At 41.3% G+C, this 19,066-nt stretch overlaps 1 protein-coding gene across 1 annotated transcript in view; it reads right to left on the reverse strand.

Moving 5' to 3' along the window:
* The window catches only part of Gmcl1 (germ cell-less 1, spermatogenesis associated), a 41,381-nt gene that overhangs the window by 17,353 nt on the left and 4,962 nt on the right, over window positions 1-19,066 (reverse strand). The window contains exons 2-9 of the mRNA XM_031382431.1: window positions 15,673-15,796; window positions 10,947-11,043; window positions 9,764-9,861; window positions 7,261-7,373; window positions 6,643-6,708; window positions 4,206-4,290; window positions 1,663-1,753; window positions 604-741 (exon numbers count right to left, since the gene is read on the reverse strand). Coding sequence (XP_031238291.1) covers window positions 604-741; window positions 1,663-1,753; window positions 4,206-4,290; window positions 6,643-6,708; window positions 7,261-7,373; window positions 9,764-9,861; window positions 10,947-11,043; window positions 15,673-15,796 — 812 coding nt within the window. The remainder of the gene's footprint in view (window positions 1-603; window positions 742-1,662; window positions 1,754-4,205; window positions 4,291-6,642; window positions 6,709-7,260; window positions 7,374-9,763; window positions 9,862-10,946; window positions 11,044-15,672; window positions 15,797-19,066) is intronic.

The following is a 19,066-nucleotide window of genomic DNA, read 5'->3' on the forward strand; positions in this document are numbered from 1 at the left end:
AAAAAAAAAAAAAAAAAAAAAAAAAAAAAAAAAAAAAAAAAAAAAAGAATTCAGAATAAGAAAAACCAGAAACTAAACAAATTTAAGGAAAACTAACAGAAAAAGCTGTATCTATAATTTTTTAAAAAACATCAAAACTCATTTGTCAGGCTCTTATCCAAAACAGTGCACTGGTTAACCAACCTGAAAATACCCAGAGCCAAGTGTGGTTGCATACCCCTCATGTGGCACTTGGGAAGGAGAAGTAGGAGATGAACTGCTTCAAGCTGGGGCTGACTATAGCTTACCAGCAGGCCTAGCATACAACTTGAGGCAGAGTTTGATTCATACAGAAAACAAAAACAAACACCCTGTTGCAAAATGCTTCTTAGCCACTTAAATATTGTGGCAAGTACTTTAATATTGAAGTATGATAAGGAAAATCAGTATGAGACGTGAGCACAGGAAGATTATTCACATTTCGTCTCCTGGGCATAAAGATACATACCTTATGGGATCAAAGATGACTTCCTGGTTTCTTTACTGTTCTTCCCTATGCAAGTATGAAATGCTACAATCAGAAAAACATGACTTTAAATCACAAAACACATCAGGTTTTCTTACCTGAAGGTACAAGAGAATCCTGCTCAATGATCCTTGCAGAAGCCAGATCACTGATAATGTACTGTAGCCTTAAATGTCTGAACACGGGCGCAAATGGTTTTCCCTGCTCAGTTTCAAGGAAAGTCGTCCCTTCAAAGTCTATTAAGAAAGTTTTAATTAAACAGCATTCTTGTCAAATGTGCTGTTTTACTAAATGCTTCTATGGACAGTCATAGACACAGAGTCTGCTAGAATGTAAGTAAGCCATTTCCAAGGAATTTCAAGACTCTTAGAATAAATCTAAGATTTGAGGAAACTTACAGGAACTTTGATAAATCCCTCAAATTAATTTTAGTACTAATTAGGTCCTTAGGTTGGGACTTCAGCTGTCCTTTTATATTTGTGGTTGCTCTTACAGGACAGCATGGTAGGAGAGGTATGCTTGAGGAAGTGACTTGTATGAGACTCTGTCTCTAGAATCCCTTCCCAAGGAACCCGGAAGGCTTTCTCAGGGTCTTCACATGATGACCAGGACAGGGACAGCTACTCAGCCTTCTAACTTACATCAGTGATGGATACTACATGTAGTTGTGAGCTGCCTCATGTGGGCGCTGGGAACTGAACTTATATCATCTGCAAGAGCAGCACACAACTCCTAAGTCCCAACTCCTCCTGGAAGGGCTCTTTACACACCATGCAGTGCATGTCACATAGAACCTCTGCATCTACTTTTTACTTAGTGATTCACAGAAGTAGTCTGCAGACCCCGTCGAGAATCAGCGGCTGAGAGTTGAGCATAGCTTATCACAGGCTATCTAATCTGGCCACAAAACAAGTATAATTCCTAAGATCAACTTATGACAAAACAGAACAGTAGCTCTGAGGGTTGGAATATGCTAACAGGCCAGGAACATTTCCTTCTCCAGCACTGACTTTCCTGCTATAAAAGGCTGAAGTAGGAAATTGATCAGCTGTTTTTCAGCTCTAAAATCAGGCCAAGGCCTGACTGTAAGAAACATCACTAAAAGAAGGTATGTGTGTGGGTGCGTGGGGGGATTCTCAATAAAAGTTTCAATGTACCTTTTTTCCACTTTGAAAACCAGACATCTGTTTCTGTCAAAAGCTGCTTTAAAGAGCCATTCCAGGAAGGCACCAGCTGAAGGAACATCCACTAGTTAGAAAAAAATAACAAAGGTGTTGTAAGACTTCATTGCTTTATGATCACATTTTCAAATAGTCCTATCTTTAACCTTTTTTTTTTTTTTTTTGAGATGGGGGTCTCATGTAGCTAGGCTGAACTTAGTATGTAGCTGAGGACAAATCCCTGTAAAATGCTGGACTACAGGCTTGTGCCACTATACTCAGTTTTTAAGTCAGTGGTTCTCAACCAGTGGGTCATGAAACCTTCAGCAAACCACTATCTCCAAAGATACTCACATTATAATTGTTAACACTAGCAAAATTACAATTATAAAACAGCAATGAAAATAACTTTACGGTTGGGAGTCACAACATGAGGAACTGTTTAAAGGGTCATAGCCCCATGAGGAGGTTGAGAACCACTGGTTTATCTGGTGCTGGGAGCTGAACCCAAGGCTTTGTACATGCCAAGAAAGCACTCTACCAACTGAGCTCAATCTCTAGCCTAAGATAATAGCTAAAATTTCCATTTTACAAGCAACTGCAAGAAAGTATAACTATTTTTAAAAATGATTTAACTTTATTTTATGTGCATTGGTATGAAGATATCAGATCCCTTGGAAATGGAGTTACCGACAGTTGTAAGCCACCATGTGGGTACTGGGAATTAAACCTGGGTCGTTTGGAAGAACAGACAGTACTCTTAAAGCACTGAGCCATCTCTCCAGCCCTGAAAGTATAATTATTAAGGCTTTTAAGTCATCATGGCAGGAAAGAGTCATAAAAACTCATGTGCATATTAATTGTCACTAACACACCTTAGTGAACCAAACAGCTGGAGTTTTAACATATATAACACACTGGTAATTCTGTACTAATACATTCTAATCACTAACAAGTCAATCACACTAAATATAATGCAAGACTACAAGATTGCAAAAGAGTGAACACAGGAATTTCTGACTCCACTATTGAGACAGCATGCACACAGTGACGAGTGTGGATATTCAATCCTCCAACTGTCATGGAGGAGCTGAACACATCATCTAATTTTCCTGAATTTTCATTCCTTCACTGGCAACCAAAGTGTCATGGAGTATCTCCCTTGCAGGCTACAAAAGGATGTGTACTGAGTGTTTATTAGTATTGTTGGCAGAGTGACCACTGTCCAAGGTCAGCACTTTGGACATCAGAGCAGTTACACGGACAGACAGAACAACTGCCAGTGCAGCTCACAGGTAAAAGTATAATGCCCTCTAAAACACATACACAGTCTTTTGATAGCCCAAATGCTGTTCCCTTGAAGAAAACTGTCAAATTCAGTCCCTTCTTGACCTCCAAAATGCTATGATGGAAGGTTCTCACTGCAGGCTTGACAACTGCATGAAGTACACATTTCCCACAGGACTATGGATGACCCACAGTGGGGCAAGAGCAGTGGCCTCTGCCTCAAGTACACATGAGTAGTGATGCCAACCCTTACCAACAGTAATAGCTGACGTTTTTCCAACTGTGAAACAAAACTGGACCTAAATCCATCAAAAGGATGAAAAAAGCTGGGCTTGGTGCTCACGCGTGTAATCACAGCACACAGGAGGCTGAGGCAGGAGGATTAGTGCAGGTGTGGGATGCAGAAAGAGGCCCTGCCTCCAGAAAACAAAACAAAACAAAACAAAAGCAAGCATTGTGGGGGTCTGAGAGGGAACAGCCCTGGTAGGCTCATTTACCTGAATGCTTGGTCCTCAGTGGGCGGAACTGTTTGAGAAGAACTAGAAGCGGGTGCCATTTGGGTGAGATTTGAGGTTTTAGAAACCCAGGAGAGGCTCAATCTCTTGTTCTCTCTGCCTTCATCTTGCAGATAATGATATAAATTCTCAGCTACTGCTCTTGTGTCATGCCTACCTGCCATCAAGCTTCCTGCCATGATGATAATGGACTAACCCTCTGAAACCTTATACAAGCCCTCAATTCAACACTTTCTTTTGTAAGTTGCCTTGGTCATGGTGTCTCTTCCCAATAATAAAATATAGTAACTAAGACAGTTATGAATATCTAAATCTAAATAAAGACTTAGGTTTTGGCACATGTCCCCCGGCTTGAGATGGGTTGGCAGAATGTCTTAGCATTTTCAGTCTTGTGATGGTGGAGAAATGTACCAGGGACCACCTGCTTTCACTTCAGGACAGAACTGAACAAATTACTGGAGTCACATGTCATTTAATGATGTAAGTGTCCTGGGTTAGGTGATGTGGCCACTGTAGTCTAAACAAGCATTTTGAGTACATTCAAGGAGGGTGAGGCTACTGTGGTGTTTAGTAGGTCAGGTATATTCAGTTTATGGTCTATTTACTCAGATATAAGCCTAGTGTAAGCCAAGCAGCATGTGTAGTTCCTCTGCCTTATTGAGCACCTAGAAGCAGTATTTCCAGCTTTTCACCATGGGAACAATCTGAAGTAATATTCTTGTATTCATACATCATTACCTTTTTAAGAGCTGTATATACATCCATCTCCACTTGCATCACAAATAAGTTAGATGAACCAATGAGCTGTTTCATGACGTTTATACTGTAAAAGACAAAACAGGAGTGAGCTTGTCTTCAATCTAGCTGAAGGACTCTGGTGAACTAAAAAAGATTTTAAAAAAATTTATTTGTGTGTATGTGTGTGAGAGAGGGGGGGAAATGGGGTGGGGAGGTGTGAGTGCAGGCACACAAGTGCCCCAGTGTGCATGTGGAGGTCAGAGGACAACTTTCAGGACTTGGTTCTCTCCCTTTACCACAGGTCGAGGGCTTGAATTCAGATCCCTGTGTAGTGATTGCTTTTACCTGCTGAGCTGTCTCACTGGCTCTAAAACTTTAAACCTCTGTCAAATAAAATCTGGAGTTAAAGATGTTAAGAGTCTTATTTGAACAAGACGAAGCTCCTGCGCTAACACTGCATCTTGCCAGCAGTATCTTAACTTTGACATGAAGTTGTGAGGGATCTGCGAGGGTCCTGCATTTATTCACTGACACTGGAAAGGCACTGCAGGATCTGACTAAACAGTAGACCCTCTTCTTCCTCCCCATGTCCTATGTAAAAATGAAAAACAAAACACTTAAAGTTCACTAAAATAGCTGCATTTTCAAAGTAATACTTTTCTTTTCCTAAAGCAAGAAATTTCTACACAGCCCAGGCTATCCTCAAACTTGTCATCCTCTGGCTTTAGCTTTCTCAGTGCAAAGATCATCAGCATGCCTACATACTATTCAAAATAACCGTTAACATCTATGCTTAAAAGAACTTTTAGTCAGAAAGTACATTTTAAGCCAGGCATAGTAGCTCATGCCTATAATCCCTGCAGAGGCAAGTATGGGTCTCTGTGAGTTTGAGGACAACCTGATCAACTCAGTGAGTCCAGGGCAGCCAGGGCTAGAGTGAGACCTTGTCTCAAAAACCAAACACCTTTACTACTCTTAAGAGTAAAATGAGGAAGCTCAGTGGTTTAAATTTAGAAGGGAAATGTGGTCACTGGCTGCTCAATCTATTTTTTTTTCTTTCCCTTTCCTTTAAGACAAAAAGCATTCCGGTTTCTAAGCAACTTTTCTTTGACAGCATTTTTGAAAAAGTTCAATGAGATCTTTAACACCTCTCTCTCCCCCCCTTGGAAGCCAAGACACACTAGACCCTTTGATATATCCATTTTCATTAAACCACCTTTAGTCCCAGCACTCCAGAGGCAGAGCTAAGTGGATCTCTGTGAATTCAAGGCCAGCCTGGTCTACATGGTGAGCTACAGGGCAGCTAGGGCTATACACAGAGACATTGTTTCAAAAACTAACAACCCCCCCCCCCAAAACAAAACTAAAAAAATATGCATGCTGTTTATACCCTAGAGACTTTGAAACATCATTTCCATTCAGCATTTTCCAGACCTGTCATGGGCGTCTTGGTCTCACAGACAAAGAAAAGCTGATAGTGGCAAACAGCACAATTACCGCAGCACTCACAGTCCTCAGCTGTGCATCATCAACACTCCAGGACATCCAGAAGGAAGGACAGAAGGAAGAGCGAATGATAAATGCATGCAGTTCAAAGGGCCAAGCTAACTGTGAGTGTAACTTCAATCAGACTGAGAGGAGTGGGAGTGGGCTGGGGGAAAAGAGAGAGAGAGAGAGAGAGAGAGAGAGAGAGAGAGAGAGAGAGAGAGAGAGAGAGAGAGAGAGAGAGAGAGAGAGAGAGAGAGAGAGAGAGAGAGAGAAAGGGATGGCAGCTCACAACCATCTATAACTTTAGTTCTAGTGGATCCTACATCCTCTTCTGGTCTCTAAGGACTCCTGGACACACTAGTGCACATACATACATACAAACCAACATGGCACTACAATAAATCTTTTAAAAATATTTTTTCTCTAAAAACGCCTTTTGATTTTTTTCCAAACATCACGTTCTATGATACAGAAGTTTTTCAAACTATCACCTTTGAAGCTCTAGGCTTACAGAAGTTAGGTAGCACTTAGAAGTCTTTACAGTCTTAGAGGAGTAGTATGTTTTTATTACAATTGTTAAAATAATACATGTATATTTGATCATTTACAACAAAGGGATAAGTGCTGAGCTTCCTAAGTTTGTGTATAAGTAAGGGTGCCTTTTGTTAAATTGCCTGCTTTCTCTTCTGTTTTTATTTTATTTTTTAGACACTCAATAGGTACTCATGGCTGTCCTAGAACTCATTATGTAGACCAGACCAGCCTTGAACTCACAAAGATCCACCTGCCTTCCAAGTCCTAGGATTAAAGGTATGCATATCAGGCCTGGTTCTCAAAATATTCTTTGTATTAAACAAAACAAAACAAAACAAAAACCTGGAATACCTGAGCAAACAAAAAGTGTCATTTTAGGGTGATTTGCTGTGAAGTTACTTAGGAGTCCAAATACCTGAGTTCTTTGAAAAGTTCCACACTCTGGTGAGTCATGAGGTTGTTCAGCAGCCACTCGAGGCACCTGGGGTTAAAGCAGGGTTAGCTGATGTGTCTGAAAAGGTAATTCACTGAGGTCTGACTTAGAATTTAGTGAAAAGAGTATTTATTAGTCATGCTAGGCCATGCTCAAAGTCTTTACCTTAGTGATCTGAAATTTAGTATTGTTTTGTCAGTAATTACAGGAAATTCCCTTAACATTAGTATCATTTCTCTTTAAGAAAACTTCATGTTTGTGTTAAATACTTTGTAAGATGTTACCTTCCATACAACCTGAAAATGAGTTCTGCAATTCTCAAGAGTCAAACTGCCCATGTTTGTATTGGTGTACCATCTGTAGTGTCTATTCCTTAAGTGGTGGCCACAGGTGTACAAGCATGTTTCAGGCCCACCGTAGTCAAAACAAGGGCAACTCTGAGCAACTTACTGCTTAGTCCAGTAGAAAAGCAGGGCTTTAAAGTAACAAAGTCTATTACTCTATTCTGACCTGGCTGATTCTCTATTATATTCTCTTAAGACTCCAAAACAACGGAACTCCCAGAAGTCGGGTGGGAGAGAAACAAGAAAGGTGGCTCACTTTTTCTTTACAGAGTCTAGTCCATAGGTCCCTGCCGATGTGTAATAGCCACACACAGTCCTCACGGAGATGGTCTCCTTCATTGTCTCACCGCACTGCTGTATCAAACCGTCCTGTAAACATAAGCAAGCACACTGGAAAGGTCATTTCACCTGGGGAATCAGCTCTCACATGTCATGCTTTCAAATACTAAGATGGAAAACCAAATCAAAATAGCAAGGGAGGGAGGGAGGGAGGGAGGGAAAAGGGGGGGAAGGAAGAAGGGAGGAAACTCATTAACTGCAGCTAGCCTAAGTATTATTCTAGGTCCAATAAAAATGTTGGGAAAAAAAAAAGAATCCAGCAAGCAGCCCACTGACCCTCTGGAGCTGAGAATGAACCGGGCAGGGAGGCACTGAGAGGAGATGCTGCGAGTCTCATGTTCTGTTCTCTACTCCGGACTTTTACAAATTTCTTCAACAGCAATTGTTTTTTCCTGTTCTTACTGAACTAATAATTCTTTTTTTTATTTGTTTGTTTGTTTGTTTGTTTGTTTTTTCGAGACAGGGTTTCTCTGTGTAGCCCTGGCTGTCCTAGAACTCACTCTATAGACCAGGCTGGCCTCGAACTCAGAAATCCACCTGCCTCTGCCTCCCACGTGCTGGGATTAAAGGTGTGCACTATGTGAAAAGATAATCTGAGCCAGGATAATAAACAAGCTAGTAACTAGCACTTTAGATTTAGATAGATCAGCATGTCAGACCACACAAGCTTAAACTAAGCCATAGACTGACTCAGTGGTTTAAAAACTTACCTCAATTCTAGACCCTTCTTTTCCTAACACCTCAACCTCACTGCCCCAGGACATCACCCAACTTCCTCTTATGGAACCTTTTCCTCTCTGTGGTTATTACTGCTACCATCATCTAAGTGGCACTTAGACAACTGTAGTACATTTGTATCTCTAACGGACTTTCTTTCCTTTACATGTTGTACCTGAAACAACCTTCCACGGTTTTGTTGTGAGGTTGTAAATCAAACCCCCAGCCCTGCCCGTGCCTGCCGGTGAGCACTCCACAACAGAGCTGCATCCCTCAGCCTCTCTAAAATAGAGACTGTCTTTCCCTGATAAAATCTTTCAAAGGTGCTCACAGGTAAAGTTAAACTTTGTAATGTACAGAGAAACCTTCATTTGCTTATTTTGACCTCTTTCTTTCCAATCCTTTTTATTTTTTTGTCTTGTTTCTTAAGATAGAATCTTACTATGTACCTTGAGCTGGCCTGTAAGTCATCTGGCTGATCTTGAACTCAGAGATCTGCCTGCTTCTGCTCCCTGAGTGGTGGTATTAAAACGTGCACTACCATACCTGGATTTTTTAAAAGTTTATTTATTTGTGTTGTATAATTTCACAGCATGCATATATTGACCAAAGGAAAACTCGGGGGAGTCAGTTCTCTCCTTTGACCATGTGTGTCCTGGGGATGAAACTCAAATTGTCAGGCTTGATGGCAGGCACCCTTATAGGCTCAGTCATTCAATTTATATTTCAATTTCAATTTATATTATATTATATTCAATTTATATTAATAGTAGAAACTTAGTCTCCTTAACTTCTCTAATCTTCCATCCTCTGTCCCTGGTCAGAAATGCTGTTTTACACCTTTTCACACAGTTCACGGTAAGTACACTTCCAACTCCATCTGGAAATACAGTGGGGATGCTAGGTTGAACTGGCCCTCTCCATCTTCGCAAGTTTATTAGGACCCCACATGGCATTCATGCTGTACTCTTAACACTGAGTAACTGCTTGCACCTTTGCGTTTACTTATCTCAGTACACTGTAAGCTCCTTGAAGGCACACACAGATCATCCATATTTAGGGACTACATCTTCATCCTCTTAGGCTCCTTACACCAAGTCTTGCACATTGCACAATGTGCTTAACATATAGTTACTGAAACATGCACATCACTTACATGGGATGATACCACAATGAAACTTAAATAACAAACTATTTCTAAACCCAATGAACTAAATTTTCTTTTTTTGGGTTTTTCGATATAGGGGTTCTCTGTACAGCCCTGGCTGTTCTGAAACTCACTCTGTAGACCAGGCTGGCCTTGAACTCAATCTGCCTGCCTCTACCTCCCAAGTGTTGGGATTAAACTACTCAGCTAAATTACTAAATATGAACTAAATTACTGATCATATGCCATCTGCCTAGCAGTCATGCCACTGATGGACAGAACTCTGCAGAGGAATGCATGTGGGCATGTGGACTTTCCCAAGAGTCAGCACACCAAGGAAGCTGTGCAGAAACATCTCCCATCCACTTCACACAGTGATCAAAGACCCTCAGTCTAACCAACAGCTTTTGGTCAAGCATTTTCAGCAATTTCTAACAAATGACACATTTATACATTTTGTTTTAAAGACCACAGAAGTAGAATTTCACTTCTGTTTTGGAGGTATGCACAGAGATAGGCCAGGCACTTTGACACTGCTAAGTGGTGGCATACTTACCAACTGCAGCATGCAAGCTGCTGCCAAAATGGCGACGACCCTGCTGGGTTTTATTAAGACGTCATCTCGGTATAGTGATCCAAATGCAACCTGCAGTGCTGAAAGCAAAAGTGAACACACAGAATGAAATGCTGCCTGCAGGTGTGAGGCTCCTGCAGAAGCAGGAGGTACATGAGTCTGTACCTGGAGAAGCATCAGGTACTATCATGGCAGCCATGGTTACTGATGGTATTAGTACATAATAGTGCTTGCTGGAAAGGATTCTGCCAACTCCAGCCACACTTTGTCTGTGTAATCTTGACACACCCTAGAACACAACTGTGTCAGAAGTGCTGAGTGCATCAGCGCTAAGTGCACAGCCCATCACTCTATGATAACATTTCTTTAGAGGAGTAGGGAAGGCTCTCACTCACTACGTACATCAGGCCGGTCTCCAAATCACAGCATCCTCCTGCCTCAGCCTCCTCAGGGCCGGAATTACAGACAGTCCTGTGGCCCAAGGCCACTAAGGTGTGTGCTTAACTTGTGACTACCTCTGTGCCCACTCACACCCAGTCCTCACATCTAAGACCACTCCCCCTCCAATGCCACTCTCACTGATATTCTTCAGTTTGCTTTGTAAACACCCCAAGTTTCTTTGCCTCTGGAGCAGGCCTTGGGGTTTCTCCCCTTGGCATACCACAGACAAGCAGAAGGAGTAGAGAGGAACGGAGAGGAGGGGTGCACAGAGGCTCCCTAAGCTGGTCTCACAATCACTTGCCCTCCTCAGCCTTGTTTCCTCAGCCACAGTCCCTGCAAGCTCTGAAAGAGCCTGCTACATGATTCATATGCTTACTGCTCCACAGAACATCTTCACACGTCCTTTATTTTTATTTTTTGCCGTTAGAGAGCAATCTTTAAACAGGGCAAGAAAGCACTCTTTGAGCATTTAGCTGTATCTGCAGCCCTCACTAAACCTTTAAAAAAAAGGAGTCATGTTTGCTATGCCCTCCTCACATCCCTCATATCCCAGGCTGACACAGTCATGAAGATACATGAGCAGACAGAAGACACAACAGATAAACTGAATGAATTAATATGAAAATTTCACTTTCTAGTATATCAGACAACCTTTCCCCTAGCCTATAAGGCTAGAATATTTATTTTTCATTAAAAAAAACAGTAATAATTATGGAGGTCATACCTTCTATATCAATGTTCTGGTCAGGAATCTCCAGTTCAATAATATTCATGCTGGATTCTTTCCAAGAACCACTGAACATACTAGAAAAGTAACCAGACTGGAAAAAAAAGTCAATGATTAGCCAGCACTTTGTCTTCCAAGTATTTTTTCCTATTTCTAACTCTAAGCACCTACCATATCAAAACAAATCTAACATCATTTCAAGAGAAAAAAGATTATCAAAACATGTACAAGAAGAAGAAATAAAATAAGGCCATTATGAGGTAGGGTGAACTATGTGTTCAATGTGATGCTATTACAAAACTAAAGCAGATAGATTCTTACAATACCATCAGAATCCAGACCCCCTATCATGGTGGAACCTGGGCAGCCTTTCAGCACTCACAGAGTCGGTAAGGTACACAATGCAGCATTTCTTTCTCACAAGTCCAACAGCATGTACAGTGGATGTGTGCTTCTGCATTCAGGAGAGCTGAGGAAACAAGCCCTCCTCAAACTACCAACTCTTTCCTGCAGCCTCAGTAGTGATTAAGGATCCAGAGAACGCCCAGACTGGACCTAAAAGGATGTACTCCAAAGAAATCTGAGACCCACAACTTAGTTTTATGTGACCACAAAGGATTCTGAATTCCAGTGTGGGTAAAGTCTATTGCTACCTGTTAGATCTGTTCCTTATAATTAGCACTGCAGTACTTTAGAATGGATCAAGTATTAATTAAAAGCTCTATTTCATATAAAAACATATAAATAATTAAAATAGAATAAACATAACATTTCTCAGTACTTGTGCTCATCTGTTTGTATCTGTAGATCCAGGACAGTCAACTGTTAGTTTAAATTTTTTAAATTTTACTTTTATTATTATATATATAAGTACACTGTATATATAAGTACACACCAGAAGAGGGCGTCAGATCTCATTACGGATGGTTGTGAACCTCCATGTGGTTGCTGGAATTTGAACTCAGGACCTTTGGAAGAGCAGTCAGTGCTCTTAATCACGGATCCATCTCTCCAGCCCCTAAATTTTACTTTTAATGATGGTTTTAAACACTTTAACCTCCTTTCTAGCCCACCACCCACAAAAGGTAGTGGAAAAGAACAAATATGGGGGAAGTGGACCTGTTTAGAAATTGTTCTTTGGAGCAAGTCTCATCTACATTGTCTGGAAATTAGTGGTTCAGTTCACAGGTCAGCAAGAGCAGCTCAATCCAAATCAAACACTTCACGGATATACCAGTAGTCTAGTTCAGTAGTGTCAGGCCAAGCAGCAGCAGTGGCACGACAGAGCAGAGACAGCCAGGCCTCAAGCAAACTGGCACAAGTCAGCAGGTGGGATTTGGACTGGCAGGGACGCCAGGAGAAGTTCTCCACTGTGCCTCTCTCAAGTTCACTGATCTTCGAGAGATCAGTGAACACTCAAAACCAAGAGAGTTGTAGAGCTAGCATTAAAAGCAAGCACCTCTCACAGTTCATTGAGTCATTTTGTTTTTTTGTTTTGTTTTTTTTTTGTTTGTTTGTTTTTTCGAGACAGGGTTTTTCTGTGTAGCCTTGGCTGTCCTGGAACTCACTCCGTAAACCAGGCTGGCCTCGAACTCAGAAATCCACCTGCCTCTGCCTCCCAAGTGCTGGGATTAAAGGCGTGAGCCCCCACCGCCCAATCATTGAGTCATTTTATACTCCCTCCAAACATCACAGGTTCTCCATAGGTCTTGCTGAGCCATGTGTCTTGCTTCAGCATGTGAGCCTGAGCATAATTCCATGTGACTCTGTCTCAGCTGACATCACTTTTCCAATGGGCCTCATCCACAGAAGCAGCAAGAAGTTGCAGCACACCACCACAGGTTTTCGGGACATTTTCTCTCACAGAGTCCCAACAATGCAGCTCAACAACGTATGTAAGGTGGACCAATACATGTGTGTTATTAGCAAAGAACCTCTCACTATGTATCCTTTTATGTGCTTGCTTTAGTCTTTTTACCTGTGTTTACTTCAGTGAAACATTCCTTCACAGGTCTGCCTTAGCCTTTTATGTGTATCGGCTTCAGTGAAACATTCAGGAATCTGCCTTAGTAAAACACTGTTTTACTTGTGTCTGTTTTAGGAAAACACTTTTTTACAAGTTGCCCCAGCCAAACACCATTTAACACAACTGACTTTCTAAAGAACTGTGAAGTTGGGGCTGGCGAGATGGCTCAGCGGGTAAGAGCACTGACTGCTCTTCCAAAGGTCCTGAGTTCGGATCCCAGCAACCACATGGTGGCTCACAACCACCCATGAGATCTGACGCCCTCTTCTGGTGCGTCTGAAGACAGCTGCAGTAAAATTATGCAGGAGCAGAGTGAGCAGGGCCAGAGCAAGCCACACACATGATGGCTCACAGCCATCTGTACAGCTACAGTGTACTCACACACATAAAATAAATCTTAAAAAAAAAAAAGTATCTAAGAAGGAATTAAAAAAATAACCCTGGAGTTTTTACTTTAGTCCACACTAAGTCAGATGCTCAAGGACCTCATCTCTGCTCTGACTGTGCATGAGCTCACACATTCAAGTCCCCTGTAGGTCATGGGTAGTGCCTACTACAATGCACATGTTATATAATAGCCACATATGGCTGAGGGATGACAGAGACCTACATGTTCAGGACAGATATAACTGTCTTTTTCGCAAGTATTTGTAACACAGAGTTGTTACATCTTAAGTTGTAGAACCTGCAGATATACACAGGGCTAGCTGTTCGTCATGGCCCACAACTAGGACACAGCCAATGGTTCTGTCTGAAGGTGCTATCATGGACTGTGCCACTTGAATGATAATCAGATTTCACAGAAGACATTCCATCTGAAGTCAGTAAGAGGTTGCACCTTTTCTTTTAGGGATTCAAAAGACAGCTACAGTTGATATTGGTATTCTGATGTACACCTTGGATTATAATCTTTGGGATTTTTTTTAAAGGCTCTCATTTTTTTTAAAGACAAATTTATTTATTTTATGTATATGAGTACACTATAGCTTTACAGATGGTTGTGAGCCTTCATGTGGTTGCTGGGAACTGAATTTTAGGACCTCTGCTCACTCCAGTCAACTCTACTTACTCAGTCCCTGCTCGTTCCGGCCCAAAGATTTATTTATTATTATACATAAGTACACTGTAGCTATCTTCAGACACACCAGAAGAGGGTGTCAGATCTCATTGTGGATGGTTGTGAGCCACCATGTGGTTGCTGGGATTTGAACTCAGGACCTTTGGAAGAGCAGTTAGTACTCTTAACTGCTGAGCCATCTCACCAGCCCCGAATCTCATCTTTCTTAAAAACTTTTGGACTAAATTCTTCAAGTAATCTTGTTCAAAAAAAGTTTCTCAAAGTTTTGACTAAAATATGGGAGGAGGGACTGGAGCAATGGCTCAGCAGTTACAAGAACTTGCTGCCCTTTTTCAGGACTGGAGTCGTTTCACTGCACCCACTTCAGGCAACTCACAACTACCTCAAACTCCAGCCTCAAGAGACCTGACACCCTCTTCTGGACTCCACAGGCACTGTACTCAATTGCACAAACCCACACACAGGCTTTCATATAAGCACATACATTTTAAATAGTGAAAATAAAAACAAGTCTTAAAAAAAATCTAGTTTTTTTAGATTTTGCAAACGTCTCTGGAACCATTTAGCTTTATTGTCTGTCTTCCCATTCTTCTCTCACAATGAGGGAAGCACTGACCCCACAAGAGTGGTGAGGTCTAGCACAGCGAATAAATGAAACTTGAGTGAAATGACGTATGTGAGGCTGAGAGAAATGGCTGGGGGTGGGGATGGGGTATACACACTTGCTGCCACGACTGGCGACTTACTTCAATTTCCAGTTCCCATAGGGAAAGAGAATCAACTCCCATAAGCTGTCCTCTGACACATACACCACTGTAGCATGCATGTACAGACACACACAAAATAAGTAATAATAATAATAATAATAATAAATGTAAATGTTTTAAAAAGAATAAAAACGTCTGAGCTCTTAGAGACACACTGTGTTTTATTTTGAAAATTCTCAGCCATTTTGAAGGGAAAATAGTGATGGGGAAAGTCAAACGGGCACACCGGCTAAATGGCATGTTCAGCATCGTAGGTCTCTTCTCTAACTCAACTGGCTTTCTGGAAGGGAGTAAACACAACTCTCCATTCACTTTCCACAAAGCAACACTTCAGAGAAAAGTATTCAAATAGTTATTAAAGAAGTGTAGTAGGAGCTGACGAGATGGCTCAGTAGGTAAGAACATGGACTGCTCTTCCTGAGTTCAAATCCCAGCAATTACATGGTGGCTCACAACCATCTGTAATGAAATCTGACGCCCTCTTCTAGTGTGTCTGAAGACAGCTACAGTGTACTTTGATATAATAATAAATAAATATTTTAAAAAAAGAAGTGTAATAACCTTAACTTGAATAGTACGAATTCTCTCCAATTCTTCAATTTTACAGCAAAAGGCACTAACACAAACTTTTTGAAAACAAGAGGCAGTAATGGGTAGTATGACCAAGAATTTCAAAATCTGTCTGAAGGCTGAGGCCAGCTTTCACTCCCAGTGCCCCCCATCTTTCTTCCCAGCAGGTACTTTACTGGAGGAGAGCTCACTATGAAATCCAAGCAAACAGCAGAACATGCTCCAGAGTGCCTGGGCTTCTCTAAGCTCCCTCCTTGACCAGGACATCAGTGAAATACTCACTTGACATAAGTAGATTTTGTGTAAGCTCCACTCTTCACCTAAAGCACAGATCTTAATGTCACTGTTTTCACCATTCAAAAACAATGTTTGATAGATGTATTTCGATGTGCTCTTTAATTTTTTCCTGTTAAGAAAAACACAAAATTACATCAGCAAGCAGCTCAGCAGTAGACTGGTATCACCAGGCCCCACATTAAAGCATGCAACATTTTACCAATTTTTATACACCATTAAGTCTCATTTTTGTCCTGTTTCTGTGAGATCCAATTTCCCCACTGTGTGAATGAGAAGATATGGGAGGAGGATGTCAAGAGAGGTTACACCAGGGGGCTGGAGAGATGGCTCAGCGGTTAAGAGCACTGACTGCTCTTCCGAATATCCTGAGTTCAAATCCCAGCAACCACATAGTGGCTCACAACCATCCATAATGAGATCTGATGCCCTCTTCTGGGGTGTCTGAAGACAGCTATAGTGTACTTACATATAAATAAATCATTTAAAAAAAAAAAAGAGGTTACACTATGTGGTCTTACTAACAGCAGAAAGATGAGGCAGAAGAGGAGGGAGTCATCTATATCCACCCTGCATTAGTTGTTGGTTCTAAACCAATTTAAGTTATTTGGTCAATAAACAAAGAACAAAGACACTTTGCTTATTTCCTTGTTTAGAAACCAGTACTAGGGGAGAGTCATTATTGCTATATCAAACTGTTACTCAACTATAATCCAGTTGGAGGGGTGCCTGCCTTGAATGTATAAGGACTTGGCTCAATCCTCAACATCACAAAAAAAAAAAAAAAAAAAAAAAAAAAAAAAAAAAAAAAAAAAAAAAAAGAAACATAGACTCAAGCTTATTTCAGTTTCAAACTAAACTAATTAAAACTAATTTTAAATTCACTGGTTTTCCCCACTAGATAAATGGTTTGCAACCCTAGATCAAAGCTTTTTAAAACTATGCTCAAGGGCTAGCGAGATGGCTCAGCAGGTAAGAGCACTGACTGCTTTTCCAAAGGTCCTGAGTTCAAACCCCAGCAACCACATGGTGGCTCACAAGCACCAATAATGAGATCTGATGCCCTCTTCTGGTGTGTCTGAAGACAGCTACAGTGTACTTACGTATAATAATAAATCTTTGGGCCGGAGTGACCGGAGCCAGCGGGGTTGACGAGCAGAAGTCCTAAAAATTCAATTCCCAACAACCACATGAAGGCTCACAACCATCTGTACAGCTACAGCGTACTCATATACATAAAATAAATAAATAAATCTTAAAAAAAAAAACTGTGCTCAAAGGATATACACATTAGAGGCACTGGTTAGGGCAGAACCATGAAATATGGACACTCGGTAACACCCAGAGCATCGCCTATTATATCTGCAAATGACTTCTACATGAGATTTATTTTAGTAGCAGAGCTCATTTTTAAAAGCTTGGCAACCATAGGGTTGAGGACATAGCTCAGTCGATAGAGTACTTGCACAGCACACACAAGACCCTAGGGCTCACCCTTCAGCACTGTATAACCCAGGTATAGTGGAGCAAGTCTGGACTTCCAGCACTGGGGAGGTATGGAAAAGACAATAGTGGTTTCAAGGCCATACTTTGTTTAATAGCAGTTTCAAGGCCAGCTTAGACTACATGAACTCTGCCTAAGAAAAAAAGAGTTTGCAATCTCTGCTCAAGATGATCCAGTATGTAAGAGTATGGTTATGGTGGTCAGCAGGAGCTGATCTAGTTTAAAAAGACATAATTTTAAAAGATGTATTTATTTACTTATGTGTCTGTGCACATGTGCACACATGTAGGTGCACGCCTTGTGCATGAAAAGATCACAAGGAGGCAGTGGATGTCACCCTTTATCACTCCTCATCTACTCTTCTGTGTGTATGTGTGTGTTTGTTTGAGACAGGGTTTCTCTGTGTAGCCCTGGCTATCCAGGAACTCACTCTGTAAACCAGGCTGGCCTCAAATTCACAGAGATTCACCTGCCTCTGCCTCTCAAGTGCTGGAATTAAAGGCATTCATCCCCACACCTGGCTCCGCTTGCTCCTCTAAGGCAGGTTCTCTCCCTAAAGTGGAGTTTATATCTTCTGATAAGTTGGAAACCAGAAAGCCCCCAAGATCCTCCAGTCTCTGTCTCCCTCCCTGTCTCTCCCCAGGATGCAGTTTCAGGCATGCACAGCACATCTGTTTTTGTTACATGAGTGCTGGATTCAGATCTGAACTCCAGTCTTCATGATAGCGAAGCAAATGCTTGTAACTGCTGAGCCATCCCATCAGCCCAAGCTACCCTAACTTAAATTTTCTGAAGACTTCTGATAGCTAAGAAAATCCTCTGGATTCTCTTCCAGAGGACCTTGATTTGATTCCCAGCATCTAAATAGCTATTCACACCCAGTTCCAGGGAATCTGGTGACCTCTTCTGGCCTCTGAAGGTACTACAGCATGCACATGGTGCATGCAAAGCACCCACACACATAACAATAACATCCTTTAAAAATCTTTCTAGAAACAAAATAATTGTTTTAATTGTTAACTTGACACAATCTAAATCTGAAAGTAAAATTTCAAGTAGAGATTTATTGTCTGAATTGGGTTGGCCTATGGTTTTGTCCATGGGTCATCTTGATTATGTTAATTAAGGTGGGAAGACCTGCCCATTATGGGTAGTACCATTCCCTAAAAAGGGTTTCTAAACTGTGTAAGCATGGAGGAAGCAAACAGAGTCTGCATGTGTTAATTCACTGCTCTCTGCTCTTGACTGCATACCCTGACTTCTCTGCAATGATGGACTGTAAACTGGAACTGTGAGCTAAAATGAACCATGTCATCCCTAAACTGTTTATCCTGGTGTTTTACTGCAGCAAAAGAAAGAAAAAGTGTGTATGGTAGTACATACCTTTAACCTCAGTGCTCCTAAAACAGGAAGGAAGATCAAGAGTTTAAGGGCAGCCTTGGCTAAACAGCAAATTGGAAGCCAGCCTGGGCTAAATGAGACCTTGTCATGAAGCAAAGCAAGAGGAGTTACTGTTTCACCTTGTGTCTGGAATCAGTTCTTTACTACTCAGAGTTCTCCAGAACACACACACAAACACACACAAGTCCACCGATGTTCTACAGAACCCTGACTAATAAACCACTGATTCCAAACTCAGGGTGAAACACACCCACATGCACAAAGGCAATTTATTAGAATAGTATACAGATTGTGGTCCAGGCAGTTCAACAATGGCTATCTCCCAACAAAAGATCTAAGAATAAAGTAGTTAGTTGTTCAGTCCATGAGGCTACTCAGAAAACATGGCCCAGATTAAAGGTATATTTTCCCACCTCAAAAGATCTGGATGAAGGGTGTAACTTCTTGTCTCAAAAGATCCAGATTCAAAGTGAGTCT

This window comes from Mastomys coucha, unplaced genomic scaffold (assembly GCF_008632895.1).
Source record: "Mastomys coucha isolate ucsf_1 unplaced genomic scaffold, UCSF_Mcou_1 pScaffold20, whole genome shotgun sequence".
Classification (NCBI taxonomy): domain Eukaryota; kingdom Metazoa; phylum Chordata; class Mammalia; order Rodentia; family Muridae; genus Mastomys; species Mastomys coucha.